General features: G+C 40.1%; 1 protein-coding gene and 1 long non-coding RNA gene across 3 annotated transcripts; both read left to right on the top strand.

Moving 5' to 3' along the window:
- The first annotated feature begins 480 nt into the window (after positions 1 to 480).
- On the top strand, positions 481 to 6,235 carry cyp7a1 (cytochrome P450, family 7, subfamily A, polypeptide 1). Of its 2 annotated transcripts, XM_019878808.1 has the most exons (9): positions 605 to 698; positions 2,949 to 3,053; positions 3,131 to 3,189; positions 3,314 to 3,523; positions 3,609 to 3,803; positions 3,938 to 4,137; positions 5,196 to 5,326; positions 5,441 to 5,619; positions 5,709 to 6,235. In XM_019878808.1, the coding sequence occupies exons 2-9, from the start codon at positions 3,038 to 3,040 to the stop codon at positions 6,009 to 6,011; spliced, it is 1,293 nt and encodes a 430-aa protein (XP_019734367.1). In that variant the 5' UTR covers positions 605 to 698; positions 2,949 to 3,037; the 3' UTR covers positions 6,012 to 6,235. The 2 variants fall into 2 exon arrangements, with proteins under 2 accessions (XP_019734366.1, XP_019734367.1); XM_019878807.1 differs by having other exon boundaries at positions 481 to 698; positions 2,949 to 3,189.
- Position 6,236: 1 nt separating this feature from the next.
- LOC109521147 (uncharacterized) lies at positions 6,237 to 7,163 on the top strand. Its single transcript, XR_002169298.1, has 2 exons — positions 6,237 to 6,331; positions 6,525 to 7,163. It is a non-coding gene; the product is annotated as an uncharacterized LOC109521147 (long non-coding RNA).
- The last annotated feature ends 9,371 nt before the right edge of the window (positions 7,164 to 16,534 follow it).

Below are 16,534 nucleotides of genomic sequence, written 5' to 3'. Positions count from 1 at the left end.
GTACTTATCAAATGCTGTTCGCTCATCTACCTCGTCACACATGTAGTTACACTGAAAACAAAACAAGCACATAGCAGGGACCTTGAATCTATTTACCAACCCTTATGTCTTTCAGGTAACACTGTCCATGGACTCTGGTCAAGGCCATCATACACACAGGCACACTCGGTCATTGCATGCATGGAACTGTGTTTCCTGGAGAAGTCATTTTGACATCATGGTGGATGTGGTTGAATTACTTCAAATCAATCTCATGATCTGATAATGTTACACACAAGCTAATCTCATTTAAAGAGAAAAAAACAACACTTTATCTGGTTCAGTAGCAGTGGCAAAGCAATAGTGACAAGTCATCACCCAGTTCATATTCAGTGATGACATAATAGTTTTTTTTTTTTGGTCCGCCTATGGACCCACCCCAAGACACAAATGCATTATAAAAACCTCCCAGATGGCAATGTGTCATCACACTCACTTGAGATCACACTGCTCATTGACACACATGCACATTAACACACATACACGTGTTGATTACATAATTTTGTTCTCTGTCAAACAGCTGCGAAAAAGCCTTTTTTTCTATTGCACCTTCCCTTATTTATCAGTGTTGCCAATATGATGATAAGCATCGCTCTAATATGGGCAGTGATGGTGGGGTTCTGCTGCGTCCTTTGGCTGGCTGTGGGGACACGACGCAGGTAAGACTATATTAAATCTGTGTGAGCAATTTTGGAGAGAAAAGACATTTGTATGCTACCTAAACTCTTAAAAATAATTTTTTTAAATGATTATTTCATAAGCATAAATTTCAGTAGTCATGTATTTGTTTTTTCTGTCTGTTTGATTTGTTGCCGTTTTAAAAACAAATCAATTACAATTGAGATTCTGCGCACATGCATTTAGTCATATCATGAATAGCAAAAACAGCGAGTAATTGGTGTCCCCCCCGCCCCCTCCAAATGAATTTCCTTGATAATTCGTCTGAAAGTTAACATTCCACAAACAATGATCCCAAAATACTTTAATAGCATTTGAAAGTCAACAACGTGAACATAAAAAAACCCAAATGGATTACAGATTTACAGTGGTTAATACATTTTTACTGCATTTTTTTTACTCAGAGACGCAAGTAAGCTTTTCAAGATGAACTTTTTTTTCACTAAATCTGCCCTTTTATTTTCTCTAGCACATCATATAGTCATAATAATAATAATATGCAATATAATAATGTATTTAGTAATAGTTTATGAATTAAAGGTTAGGTTCAGCAACAGGTGGAATTTTTTTCTGGAATGTCATAACTATAAATTGAGTAATAAACGCATGGTAAAATCCGTGTTGTGCAACCTTTTATTGGTCAAACTTAACAAAAAATAATGAAATGATCTAAAAAAAACATTTGAAGCTTATTTTTCATAAATGAGCATCAAAGATTTGTTTAGGGACACATCAAGCCATCTCTTCATTCAAATATGTTCTTGATTGTGTTATGATTTTGAAAAAAATCCAGTAGATGTGCGAGTGTTGCCTTTGCAAGACTTAATTCCTTGAAAACATCAATTGTCAATCAAAAACAAGACCTCGTAGTGTTAGCTTGAGCTTTCTAAAAGCTACTCAATAGCACAAGAAAATAAAGTACACATACGGTGTGCACTGTAATGTCTGCTAACAACCTAAGCCAAATTTAGCTGCTCCTCGACAAAGATTTTATTCTCTCAATCGAGAAGTTTCCCGCCAATATAGTTCATTGCGAGCATTGAGTACTTTTCTTTTCGCTAGGGGTTTGTCATCTTGTGGCATCTTATGGTCATACAAAAGAGCACAAAAAAACCAACCAAAAAAAAAAAAAAACGGGAGTAGAGTTTTTCAGCAAACGGCAGAGGATCGCATTTACAGGAGAAAAAAAAAAAACAACATCCATCCAATTTCTAATCCGCTTACCCTCACAAAGGTCGGGGGCCATGCTGGAGCCTATCCCAGCTGTCGTCAGGCAGTAGGCAGGGTCCACCCTGAACTGGTCGCCAGCCAATCGCAGGGTACACATAGACGAACAACCATTCGCGCTCACCATCACACCTTGGGACAATTTAGAGTGCCAAATCAACCTGCCATGCATGTTTTTGGAATATGGGAGGAGACCGGAGTACCCGGAGAAAACCCACGCAGGTGCGGCAGAACATGCAAACTCCACGCAGGAAGGCCAGAACCGGAACTGAACCTGTACCTCTGCACCTCTACACTGTGAGGCCGACGTAATAACCAGTCGGCCACTGTGCCGCCAAAAAAACAACAATTAGCTAAATTTGTTAATAGCCATGAATAGATTGCGGTGCTGGGGCTGGGGGGCTGGTAATAAGTAACCTAAAAAAAATTGCATTTGAATAACATTATAACATGTGGTGCACAGTATATAGCAAGAGAATTCTCATTTACTTGTATTGGGATGGCGGGCCAGTGATTCAGTGGCTAGCGCATCGATCCTCATTGTGCAGAGGTACTGGGTTCGATTCCAGCTCCGAAATTGAAACTGTGAAGTTTGCATGCTCTCCCCATGCCTGTGTAGGTTTTTTTCCAGGTACTTCGTTTCCTCCCACATTCCAAAAACTTGCATGGCAGGCTGTTCGAACACTCAAAATTGTCCCGAGGTGTGAGTGTGAGCGTGGATGGTTGTTGGTCTCTGGGTGCCCTGCGATTGGCTGGCAACCGGTTCAGGGTGTACAGTACTATGCTTACTGCCTGAAGACAACTAGGATAGGCTCCAGCACACACCGCGACCCTTGTGAGGATAAAGCGGATCAGAAAATGGATGGATAGTATTGGGATAGATGAAACTGAACGAAGCAACAAACCAAAGTGTGTGCTTGGTGCAAGTCTCATTAAATAAAGAACATTACTTTCAACTGATGAGGTACAGTCGATAATGTTTGGTTTGCCTTCTATATCCACAGGCAGCCTGGGGAGCCTGCACTTGAAAATGGCTTAATACCCTATCTTGGTTGTGCTCTACAATTTGGAGCCAACCCTCTTCAGTTCCTCCATGGCCGGCAGAAGAAGTATGGCCACATTTTCACCAGCAAGATTGCGGGCCAGTACATTCATTTCCTGTGTGACCCCTTCTCTTACCACTCAGTCATCAGACAAGGCAGACACCTGGACTGGAGGAAATTCCACTTTGCGACATCAGTCAAGGTACATTTGTGGAATTTCATAATTTTGGGTTGTGTAATGTTGTTTAACTGAGTTATTTAGTTTTTTTTGTGTGTTTTTATGCATTGTATAGTATTGATTGTCGACTTTTTCTTGAACTTACTAGGCATTTGGCCATGACAGCTTCGACCCTCGGCATGGCCACACCACAGAAAATCTCCATCAGACTTTTCTGAAGACTTTGCAAGGTGAGGCATTGCCTTCCCTGATTGACAGCATGATCGAGCATCTCCAAGATGTAATGTTGAAGTCCACCACACTCAGTCCGAGCAAGGATCGCTGGGAAGTAGATGGCATTTTTGCTTTCTGCTACAAGGTAAAGCAAACAGCCGACCGTTGGTAGTGCAGACTGCATAGACTTGATGAAACTGATTCGGTCCTCTTTAAATTTTGTTCTCCAGGTGATGTTTGAGTCCGGCTACCTTACATTGTTTGGCAAAGATCTCGGTGAGGATAAGTGCCAGGCCCGGCAGGCAGCTCAGAAAGCCTTGGTGCTGAATGCATTGGAGAATTTCAAGGAGTTTGACAAAATCTTCCCAGCTTTGGTGGCAGGCCTGCCGATCCATGTCTTTAAGAGTGCCTACAGTGCTAGAGAGGTCAGTGGACATCTTGTCAAGAAATTTCATGGATGAAATGATCAACTATTTATTCACCATGTCACTTGGCTATTTGATTTCGACTTTTCGATTCATTGTGGTTTTTCTGTGCCTTTTTCTTTCTCAATGTGTAGAACCTAGCAAAAACAATGCACGCTGAAAACTTGTCAAAGAGGGAGAACGTTTCGGACCTGATCTCTATGAGGATGATCCTGAACGATTCATTATCCACCTTCAATGATATAAGCAAGGCCAGAACTCACGTCGCGCTGCTCTGGGCTTCACAGGCTAATACCTTGCCTGCAACCTTTTGGAGTCTTTTTTACATGATAAGGTATGATAATTTCATTTGTTAATTTTGTTGACTCACGATTCAATATTTTATTTTAATTGAGCCTTTATATCTGGTGGTGTGCAGAAGTCATAATCATGTCCCGACTATTGATTTTATCACTGGCATTTTGGTCAATTTCACATTTGTTCACAAATATTTTTGATCAGTCCACACACATGGATGTTATTTTTACAAAATCTTGACAAATCCAAAGGATTAAAAATGGTTTACGCTCTTTGATGATGCCGTGTTCATGGCTGAATCTACATGCCATTGTTTGGGTCTCCTGAAAAGTGATGATTTTGGTGGTACAAGGATTCCACCTGACACTAGCAACATAGATTATGGTGGGATATATAACCAAATACTGTGCAATTGGTTGTTACAAATGTAACCAAGAAAACCCAGTACTGCAGCACATTTTTTTACTCTTCCACGCCTCGTTTCTGTGCTAGAGTTGCATCATTTTATTGGACTTTTATCAATGTCATATAACTCTTTTTGTATAGGGCAATACGACGGCCTGGTGACATTTGCCCACAGTTCTGAGTTTGGGTTATGAATTTCAGCTCTGGCCTCCCTGTGTGGAGTCTGCATTTCTCGCTGTGCTTGTATGGGTTTTCAGCATGAATGACTGTTTGTCTAGACTTGCACTACAATTCGCTATTTTCATCTGGAATAGGTTCCACCTCGCCCGTAACCCGAATGAAACTAGCAAGACAGAAAATGGATGGATGGATGAATGATTGTGAAAGTGGACATCTTTCTGTCCATATAGTTAAAGCACTTTGAGTTGGTTACAATAAGAATCTCGTGGTTTATCTAAACAGTATTATGTTCATTTCCCATAGTGAGTGGGTACAACATAAAACACCAATTAATGCTTGGCAACATACAATTAACAGTGATATCATGACAACAGTCACAAGATAACAAAACTGACAAGAACAATACAGTATGCTGTATAATTGTCCATTTGAAGAAATAATTTTTTGGGTCCAAAGAAATGACAATACCGCACATGTAATAATGACCAGATTGCTGCTATATGTTTGTAGAAGTCCAGATGCAATGAAAGCAGCTCGCGAGGAGGTGCAAAGAGTATTGGAGGCTGCAGGTCAGACCGTGAACCCAAATGACCCCACAATAAACTTGAAAAGGGAACAATTGGATAATATGCCAGTTTTGGGTGAGTTGATTGCGGTTCAAAAAGAATTGGTCATACAGCATTTTTAACACTTTCATTGAAAGAAACTGTTCCAAGTCCATTTTATGTGTTGATGTTTACATCTTTCAATCACAGACAGTATCATCAAGGAAGCCATGCGTTTATCCAGTGCTTCCATGAATGTGCGTGTTGCCAAAGAGGACTTTTTACTTCACCTTGACAACCAGGAGGCATATCATATACGGAAAGATGATGTCATAGCCCTGTATCCCCCCATGCTGCACTACGATCCAGAAATCTACGAAGATCCCTATGTAAGAAGCATTCAAACTTGATATGGGAACGTGATCAGCGTCAAGTTCAAGTTTGTTCATTTCCTATTTCTGTCTTCTTGAACCTGCAGGAATATAAATTTGACCGATTTCTGGATGAAACCGGTCAGGAGAAAACCACTTTCTTTCGCCATGGCAGAAGATTACGCTATTTCTACATGCCCTTTGGATCTGGGGTTACCAAATGCCCTGGCAGATTTTTTGCCATCTATGAAATTAAGCAATTCTTGACTTTAGTTCTGTCTTACTTCGAAATGGAACTTTTGGACCCTGCCATCAAAGTCCCACCACTTGACCAGTCACGTGCTGGTTTAGGAATCCTTCAACCGACATATGACATTGATTTTAGATACAAATTGAAATGTAACGTTTAATTGTTTTGTTGTTGAGAAAAATAACGACATTTACATGTTATGTCCAAATGTACATAGTGTATATTTAAATGTCAATGTAGAGGTTGTGCTACTTATGTAAATAGATGTTGCACTGCTGTATAGCAAAGCACTGATTTGTTGCTCCGGAATATCAATTCTGCGCCTGTCCTGCAATCAATGCATTTAAATTTTTTATCATTATGATGATGATGATGATGATTATTATTATTATTATTATTATTATTATTATTATTATTATTGGAGTGGTGTAGTGGTTTTTGTAATGCTGCAGAGTATGCATGTAAAAAGTAATGTGAAAAGTGGAATTCCATCAGTATACTAAAGTGTGACAGCACAAACAAACAAAATTATGGCACACTACAGCCACTATAATAATAATAATAATAGTATTCAGGTATACAGTATTATGTTGATTCCATTTTTATCATGTATTATACACTGAAGTTAAATTGTTTTTCAAGGTGAGAAAAGCTGTTGACAGCATTAGGATAGGAATATACAGTGCCTTGAAATACAAGTGACCCAACTTAAGAGTTTATTTGGAGGCACGAGCAGTTGATTAGCCAATTTTCGTTCTTTTTTTTTTTTTTCTTGAAATACGAGTGCGAACTTAGGATATAAGCATGGAGTTGAAACCTCAACTCACAACGGCAGCAGTTTGGCCGATATGATTGGTGAATATTTTGGGGGAAAAAAGTAATTGCCTTTTGCAGTTAAGGTTTACTGCCAAGCTAAACATCAAACAAAGAGAATTATATGTTGTGTATTTAAAGCAACCATATGGCCTCATCTAACTGAATGCAAACATACTCTGGAAAATTCCGTAGTCACATGGGCTAACAATTAGTATCTATGTGTCAGGGTTCTTACCATTGAAGCAATGATATCTGAACACCATGGATGTCATACTCAAGTTTGGACTTGAACATCAGTCCAAACACGACATGTTTTTTTTGTTGTCTCGAACTTGGCTCGGACTTGGCCATTGGACTCACAAAATATTTTTAGCGATTCGACCATGTCCAAATGTTTTTATTCCTGAAAATTAATGTCCTCTTTCAAAAGAAACTTGAAATAAAACATTTCAGATGATCAAAATAGACATTTGATTGGTTACTCTGATCGCAAATGCCAAAGCATGCAGTCTTTTTCTTCCAGTCATCAACGGGTTTATAAAATCTGGTTTTACCAAGTATCGAGAACTGGTGATAGCAACAACGTCCTCAATAAATAAATCAAGAAAGAAACATGAAGCAACCTGCAGATTCTGTAAGATGACAATTTGGGACACCCACGACACCACGTCGAACTTTGTTCGACACTTGCAGTGGCATCAAAAAAGGGTACCCGGTAATTGTTTTTGCTGTCTATCTGATATCTCGATAAAGGTGGACTTGACCACAGCCCTGCTGACAAGACTTACATGCATATAGTTTTTATCCTCCACAAAGAACGACTAATATCACAGCTGTAATGAGAAAGCGATGGAGGAGCTGAACCTTCAGTACACTGTATCCGTTTGTCATGACTGTATGTTTTTATTAAGTATAATACTGTATTATAGAGTGCTGAGAGGTGTGCGAAGCACAGTAGATTAATTTTTTAACAAACAGATTTTTATTCAACCAATATTAGCAGTGGACACGTGTAACCATTTATTATTCTTGCTCACTTTAATATCCTTTTCCCAGGTAGACAAAGTGAGCTTTTACAGCAGGCATCGAATGCGGGGGTACTCTCTAGATCAGAGGTGGGAAAACTGCAGTCTGCGGGACAGATCCGGCCCGTTGGTCTTTTCAATCCGGCCCGCCGAAGGTTGGTACACAATTCAGGTTCGATGTGAATAATTCCGTTGATTTCATTTGGACTTGTAATGACAGGCCTTTCAACGCCAGGTGGCGCGGTTACTTGAAGTTGCAGAGCACAGGGGGAAACAAAGAGAGAGGGAAAGAGATAGAGGGAGAAACCTTATCTACCACCTGCGGACCTCTGTCAAACGGAAATTCCCGAACCCATTAAAAAAAAAAAAAAAAAAAAAAAAACGTGCATTAAATTTTCTACTACGATATTACATTAACAATTGATTCATAACAACGGAAGTTCCGGAAGCCAAATGGAAGCCCGCAGTAGCGCCAACTCAAGCAACTCCCGCTCGATACGACGGAATAAGTGTGTCCGCGCCGCTATTTTCTATCATTGGATCCAAAACGGCGACAAGCAAGTGACTCTTGATTGCAGTGAGTTTTACTGGAATTGCGAAAGTTTGTAATTTCATTCATTTTCATTTAGGTTGTGTACATCATGGCATCCAAATGAAGAGGAACATTTATGACCGTGGAAGCGAAAGTGATATGTATCTGATTAAACGAAGCGGGTGACAAAGTGCAAAACATTCAGAAAATGCTTGGAGTCGGAAAGACTCAAATCTATGCGACTTTGAAAAATAAGGAAGCGTTTCTTGTTCAGCCCGATTCCATGCTCGGAGCGAATTGCTTGCGGCTCGACGGACAGTCGGGTAAATGAACATTTCCCTAAATGGTTTGACTGTTATCGTGTTAAAAACTTTCCGCAAACTGGACCGCTAGTAAGAGAGGAGGCGAGTTCAATAGCACTAACTATGCTACTATATACTACTTCAAAAGTTCGTTGTTCGACATCAGCTGAGCAATGCTGTCATGTGTGGTGATCTAGGGGAGGTAAAGTTAGAGACAGTGAGTAAGTGGAAAGAAAAGCCACCAGGTCTCTTAATCGTCGCATTTTGTAGTCCTAACTTTGTCATATTTTGCATATTTTGCATATTTTTTAGTTTGTTTTTTTTTTTTTATGTACTGTATGCTGCAGTTTTTGTGTTATAATCAGTTTTTGGGCAATATATTGTTGCACTTTGTTGCTTGTGTTCTCACCCATGTTTGTTGTTAACATACTTGGACGTTCATACAGGACATATATACCATAGTTGTTTCACTGTTCTCATTAAAAAAAAAGTATGTTAATACTTTTAGAAATCAATGTGGCCCCCGAGCGTAAAAGTTTGCCCCCCCCCATCTCTAGATTCATGAAGTGCATGTCCCTTCTTTCTTTTTTTTTTTCTCCCAAGATGGCGCCCTAGTAGGCAGCAGTCGGCAAGTGCCCTTCAAGAGCTTCGCTTTTGTCTTTTATTTTGTCACATGATGTTTGTTGTTATTTCGCGTGGATGCGTATTTGGAATTGAGAGTAGCCGCTTGGAAGTGAAACAGACTTACATGGCACAGGAGAACTCTTTTTTTCATCAATGGACGCTGCAACTACTTGTTTACTTTCAAACTTAGCTTGTAGCAGATGTGTGCACATTTTGAGCATGACGTCTCTAATCCACTGATGAAAGGTCACTTTGATTCTCTTCTCTTTCATCTAGAACTGCTTCAAACAACAAAGCGTATGCAGGAAAAGTGACTAAGATTGCATGACTGTCCATGTTTTATGTTGTTTTGTGTTATATTATTTTGTTATTTTATGTTAAATTTTTTGTAAAGCGCTTTGTTTGTATTCTATCCCAGAAGGATGTCCCTTCAACTCCCTTTAACACGCATATTAATGTATTAATGTATTAATGATTGCAACATACGTGCACCAAAACATTTATGTCAAACTGGGTAAGGGGTGTGGAGCAGTGGCGGGGGGCAGCAGCCCCGTTAGTCCTGCCCTCTGCACGCCCCTGTGAGTGCTATTTTTCTCATGAAAAGGCGCATGAAAAATTCCTATTTTGTGGGGAAGAGTTGGATCAGATTAATTATTTTCAAAGGGGAATATGATTTTAGATGTATGAGCATTTTCGTTATGAGGGCGGTCAGGAAATAATTGAAGGTCATATCTCAAAGCACCACCTATAAGAATTTTTCCACCTCTACGCGGCACAGATAGACTTTAAGACATGAGCAAAACCATTTATCTTTTAGTGAGTTTAATATTCTTTTTTCTTTTCAGTTTCTATTTCATATGCAGTTTGTTTGTGTGTTATACGGTTCCCCTTTACATTATGATGGCATAATATTGTATCATTGATTCTAATGCTCTTGACTGCTTGTTGATTGTGTTCACTTGTCATGTCAACTCTTGTAAATGCTCAAGTCTATTGACAGAATTTTTTTCTGAAATAAAAACGACCTAATTTTGTCATGACTATGGAGTTCTTTGTACCTCAGTGCCTCACTTTTGGTAGCGAGGAGTTGAAGACTGGGCCATCTGATATAGGGCAAAAAGCAGGTGACACCCTGGACTGGTCACTAATCAGTCATGGTACATGGTGAATATGTGTGAATAGTTATCTGTCTCTACAATGGTACATGAACCCTTCCAGACTGATAAACCACTACAGCATCATTAAATCGTTAATACAGTGATCATTCACTTATTGCGGTTAATGGGGACCAGAACCCCCCACGAAAGACGAAAATCCACAAAGAAGGGTTTGCCCCCCCACCCTTAGGAATTTTTGTGTAAGGGTTTGTGGGTACCAGCACGTTTAAAATATGTAAACAGTATTTATACTTTTCATATTTGAGACAAAGAGCATAGCAGTACACATATTTACTTAAATCTTTAATTATAAAACCTTATACAGTCATTCACATTCATCAGCATTGCCTTTATGCTGCTCTGACAGCATAGCCTCCATTAGCCTCTAGCGAGCTGCTGGCCAAGTATCCTGTTGCGTGCAGCCGATATGTTTATGATTAGACAATTAAGAAGGCAAGAGAGAACTGCTCTTTTTTTCAGACAAGCCCATTCCCCCCCCCCCCCTCCCTCTCTCTCTCTCTCTCTCTCTCTCACTCTGTCATGCACCCCTCCCCCCAGCCACACACACAAGGGAGGTTGCTGGGCGGGGCTGCAAAGATGCACAGCCAATCAACATGGCTGTGCATCATGGGAACCAATCAAGTGTACAGCCATGTAAAAAAACTCTGAGTCATTCAACATTTTTTTCTGAATACAGTACATTGGGGGAAAAAAAAACATGATGCTCCGAGGCCGGGATAAGTGAAACGCAAAATAGCAAGGGATCACTGTAAATCCAGTGCATGCAACTGCCTTTAAAAGTCATCTAATAGGTAAATAGACTGCCCCTGTGTGTCACCTCATCCCGATTGTATACAGCCATTAGGATTGCTTGAGAGCATGAACAAACAGCACCATGAAGCCAAAGACACACCTGACACGTTTTACGATTAAGTTGTAGAGAACTTTAAAGTAGAATATATATATTTTTTTGAAACTTTGAACATCTCACAGAGTACCGTTCAATTCATCATTCAAAAATGTAAATAAAATAGCACCAATACAAAGTGCACCAAGAGACGGTTCTCTACCCAAACTAATCGACGCACAATTACCACAACTGTGCACAATATGCTGCTAGGGCATGTTCTCTTTTGGGTTGCTGAAATGTTTTCCTTTCCATTGCTCATTGTCCACAGTTAAAATTGAAAACTAAAAGGGACATTATGTCCGATATCTGAATCATAAAGATTAAGAAAAAAGGTGACATTGAGACATAGTAAGATGATAGCTTTAAGAGAGGAGAAAAGAAGCAAATTGAGTGTTGTGAGAGTGAGAGGACTTGGAAGACACCAATTTTTTTTCCCCCCCCCCAAGAGCCAGATACACTGATGAAGTCCCTGAGAGTGAGGAGACAGTGAAATACCAAAACTTGTGTGTGTATACACACACACACACACACACACACACACACACACACACACACACACACACACACACACACACACACGTATTTTACATGCACTCACGTTGGACCATAAGCAAAGGGTAGTTCTGTAAAAGGCGTCAGGCTAAAAACACATTTTTCAGATTTTTATTTGGAAAATGATTTGAAGACATTGTGCTGTTTTTCTTTGACATCATGTTTTTGATCTACTACAGGAAATCTTCATAAAATAAACAAACATTACAAGAGTAAGTGGATCGCAAAAACCAGACTCAGATAAATAGCGATAGGAAATTATTTAAAGAACAGTGAGAGATCAACAAGTATAAACAGAAATCGCTGGCGACAAAAACCCAGGTAATGAGAACAAAAACCGCTTGCAGCCGGCAAGGAAAAATTGAGAACCGAAAGTCCACAAAACAAAAGGACATGAGTCCAAACACATGAACATAAAACTAGTCAAGACTGAAAAAAATAGAAAACAAAATTTATCAAGGCAAAAGTGACGATGAGCGAGAGCATGAGATCTAGAAAATGGCAATTAGGCAAGAACAGTGATCAAGATCAATCATCCAACAAAGAGAAACAGAAGTCAGAGTCCTTAAATACAAAGAAGCTTGATTGCATGACAAGACACAGGTGCACCGCTGAAGGGTCACGCCCAACACTCGAGCTGGTGCTGAAACAAAAACAAAGCAGAGCAGAACATGACAAAATGTGTGTAGATGTTGTAAAATGACAAAATGTGAAGAAGTGCAAGTGCGTGAAGACTTTTGCCTGCGACGGTAGCTCCATCATTTTATACGCATGTGCAAGTGTGTTAACTGTAATAACCCCATTTACCTACAGTAACCTCGACACTTCAGACAGGACAGGACAGGATGAACTGAAATGCCCCCAACGAAACTACTGATTCAAACAAGGATGATGTGCCTTGTGGCTAATAAGTACAGAGTGCAAAGCTGACATCACTTCAAGTGATGTTAAACTCATCACTTCAGCTGTCGTGTTATTTATTCCACAAAAGGTTTTTGACACAGTCTTACTGTTCAAACTCAAAAGTTATTCTGATCCTCATTCGTTTTAATTTCATGATTAAAGATATTCCAACGAATACATTACCGGTACCGTATTTTCTGCACTATAAAGGCGCTTCGGAGTATAAGGAGCACCCTTCAATGAATGGCATATATTACAACTGTTTTCATATATAGGGCGCACCGCATTATAAGGCGCATAGAAAAGAAGCTACAATAGTGGCTGAGGTTGCATTATGCATCCACAAGATGGAGCTACGCTAAGGGGAATACACAATGTAGCTTTTGTTTATATAGATCTTGCACAACCATTGCAGCTGTAACAAAGCACTTTACAGAGCATTTAAAATGTTACGTCCAGTATATCAGAATATTGATCCATATAGAAGGTGCTTCGGACTAGAAGGCGCACTGTCGGCTTTTGAGAAAATTGAATGCTTATACGTGCGCCTTATAATATGGTAGTTATTTTTTTGAAAGATATGTGCGTTTAAATCTCCAAAAGCACACTGAAACTATACCTGAATTTGCGACTAGCCACTACTATACTCAACTTAGAAGTGGCAATAATGAATACATGAAAAATCGACAATAATTAACCAAAATGACATCTTACTTCGTCAAATGAACCATATCTTTGGTGGCCAGGATTATTCATCAAAATGACTGCTGACAGAAAAATCAAATACAGTAAATAATGATTCGAAATTATACGGGGGGGAAGCATGAATTTTAAAATGTTTGTTTCTGCAATGCAAGATTGGTGCTGAGGAACAGCAGCAGATTCACAGCTGGAATACAGCCCCGATGTCATATCCTAACGGTTGTGGAAGTGACACATGCATGACGCCCACTTTGAGAATGTGAGTGTTCTGAGAGGCATTCTTAAAATTACGAATATGGTGTTGTTAGATCCATTCAAATCCCTCAACAGCCCACGACCCTCACATCTTGCTGGTATGGCTTCCATCTTGTCCCGCCCTGCCTGATGCTCGGATGGTCCCCAACCCCAGTCAGAGCAGCCAGACATAACGCTTCAACCGGGCCACCCAGTTCAACAATTGTCTGCTGCAGAACTTAGTAGGTTAAATTTGATCTTCATATGTTCATTTTGTCCATTTTCTTTTCTTTGTGGGATAAATGACATGAATGCCGATCATTCTATGATCGTAAAACAAGTCCTAACAATGGTGAGGACGAGATAAGTTGTTTTGCTTCTTCCTACATCCATTATAACCTCCAAGATGGAGCCTTTAGGTGGCAGCCGTCTGCAAGAGCTCTTCATGTCACGCTTCGAACGAAGCGAATAATGTTTTTGGATCCCAAAATAGTAGACACCAGACAAAATTCCTTAACAAAAATGTTTAATAATAAAACGCACCGACAAAGTAGAAACATAAACCGTTGGTCAAGTAAGGACCAGGAAAAGACAAAACTAAACGATAACCAAAAGCGCTTGCAAAAAAGGCAAGGAAGAAAATAACCGAGACTACAAAACGAAATGCAAAGTACCCAATACACGTAAGCAATGAACAATTAACAAAAACAAAAATCATACTTACAAAACCATAGTACCGAGCGAACAAGAGCAAACACGACGAGAGCGAGAGACCTCAGAAAAAGGTCACATGAGCAAAAGCAGCAGCAAGGCAAACAATTCTCCGACAACCAGCAGACAGTTTGTGGGTCCTTAAATAACGAGTTCCCGAATTGCAAGATTGGCAGCAGGTGTGCAACCAGCAAGTCCACTCAGTCTGCCACCCGCAAGGCCAAGAACAGGAAAATGACACTACAAGAGCTCTGCTTTTTATGTTGTTGTTTTTGTCTTTTTGTTTTGCCATCTGGTGTTTGTTGTCTTTCGTGTGGACCCAATCTGGACTGTTTTCAGCATTTTGGCCACGACATTCGTCGAAGGAGAAGAATCTGTGCTTGGTGGTTGCGCCTTCTTGGATGCACGCGTGAACAAGCAGTGATTTTGAATGGGAGGAATATCGGCGCTATTTGACTGTCGCCACTGGACAGCCCCAGGGCACTTGTGGTTTTTGCGCCTGTAATGGGCAGCATTATTCACAGCCCCGTTTTGTTGAGCGGAAATGTCGGCGCTGTTGGACAGTCTGTGGGTGGATGGATGGATGAATGGGTTGTGGAGCCGACAATGAGGAGAAAGGAGCGTTAGCGCGAAGCACAGATGTGTATGCCCACATATGCTGTTCGTCAGTTATGCACCTCTTTTTCTTTGTGACCTTGGCACGGGTCCCAGAACCTCGAGGCTGTCGGTCGCCAAGTGATTACAGCCTCCACTCACTTTCTGAGCTCTTCTTAAAATTTCAAAACAAGCAACAAGTGACAACAACAATTCACCAAAAACTCACAACAACTCACAGCACAAGCAACAATAATTCCTGAATTCCAGAGTCAATTATTCTAAGACTATTATAATTATTCTAGCCGCTCACAATAGCAACAAGAGATTTGTAGAAAAAGGCACTCCCCTATCTTTAAATTCCGGCCGGCCTCGGATATTGTGGAGGGGAAGCAAGTCCCGAGAGCTTCAGAGGACACCCTCTTATCGAAGACCACTTCGGCCGGTCACCATATGTTGGGTTTGAGTCACAATTATTAATATTGGAGAGAGCCTTGATGTTGTAGAAAAATTACAGTATCTTGGAGTGGTCTTTGATAAAAATCTGTAATTCAAAGCGCATGGTAAGAAAAAAAAATCACAAAAATCGTGAAATACAATCTGTCAAATTTCAATCATAAAAGACCACTCCTCACCTTCACGACAGCTAAAGTCGATATGTACGCAATGATATTCTCACATGTAAATTATTGCTTCACAACTTGGACACACACAACACAAACTGTACTAAAACCCGTCAAGTCTCTCTTCAAAAGGACAATTAAAATCCTACACAGGAAACCAATGCACTTCCACAATTGCATCATTCTAAAAAAACTCACATTCACGCTCTGGATAGCTACCAGATCTTTGTGGATGCCTGTCTCATTTACAAGGTCTGAAATGTGTTTGCACACCCATCCTTTGGATTAATTTATTCAGAGGAGAAACAGTGAAGGACTGAGAACTGGGCCTTGACGGGATGTGATTGCAAATTTCCAAGATGTAGAACAAAATTCGGTCAAATGGCCATGTCTGTAAGAGGAACGCAATCCTGGAATAAGTTGCCAATACACATTAGAGACAGCGATAACTTTCCATTTTTCCAAAAAAAAAACCCTGAAACATTGGCGAAAAATACATCATACATGCACCCACGAAACACTGTTCCAGTGGGCTTCTGGCCAATCAATTTATAGCTTTGAATGATTTGTCTGTCCTAGACTTTTGTCTTGGAATTGAGTACTGGTACTGCAACTGTTTGTATTGTTTTCTTTCATGATGTCTGAGCTATTTGGTTTTATTTCTGTCATTGTGGTCTTAAAGTTTTATGTGTCTCACTGTGCTATTTTAGAAACCTGCATTGGGACTACGGCTGAAAACTAGCCCACAAATGAACCCCTTTACACCACTTACTGAATGTGTGTTCATTTATCATCAAAGAAGGAAATCACTCAGAATCACAAAACACAAGAGAAGGAAGTCAATTTGCTCCTCAGTAGCCTTCAAACTGTGGAGTTCAGGAATTTACAAACAGGCCTGGGTTAACTTTCTTCCAATCAGTCAGCCTCGAGTCAGAAAAAAGCAGCGCAACTAGGATGCAGCCTTGACAATTTATTGAATGCCTGACATCAAGTACACT

This window comes from Hippocampus comes, unplaced genomic scaffold (assembly GCF_001891065.2).
Source record: "Hippocampus comes isolate QL1 unplaced genomic scaffold, H_comes_QL1_v1.1 scaffold85, whole genome shotgun sequence".
Classification (NCBI taxonomy): domain Eukaryota; kingdom Metazoa; phylum Chordata; class Actinopteri; order Syngnathiformes; family Syngnathidae; genus Hippocampus; species Hippocampus comes.
Note: the sequence above shows the minus strand (reverse complement) of the source record. Positions and strands in the feature narration are given on the sequence as shown.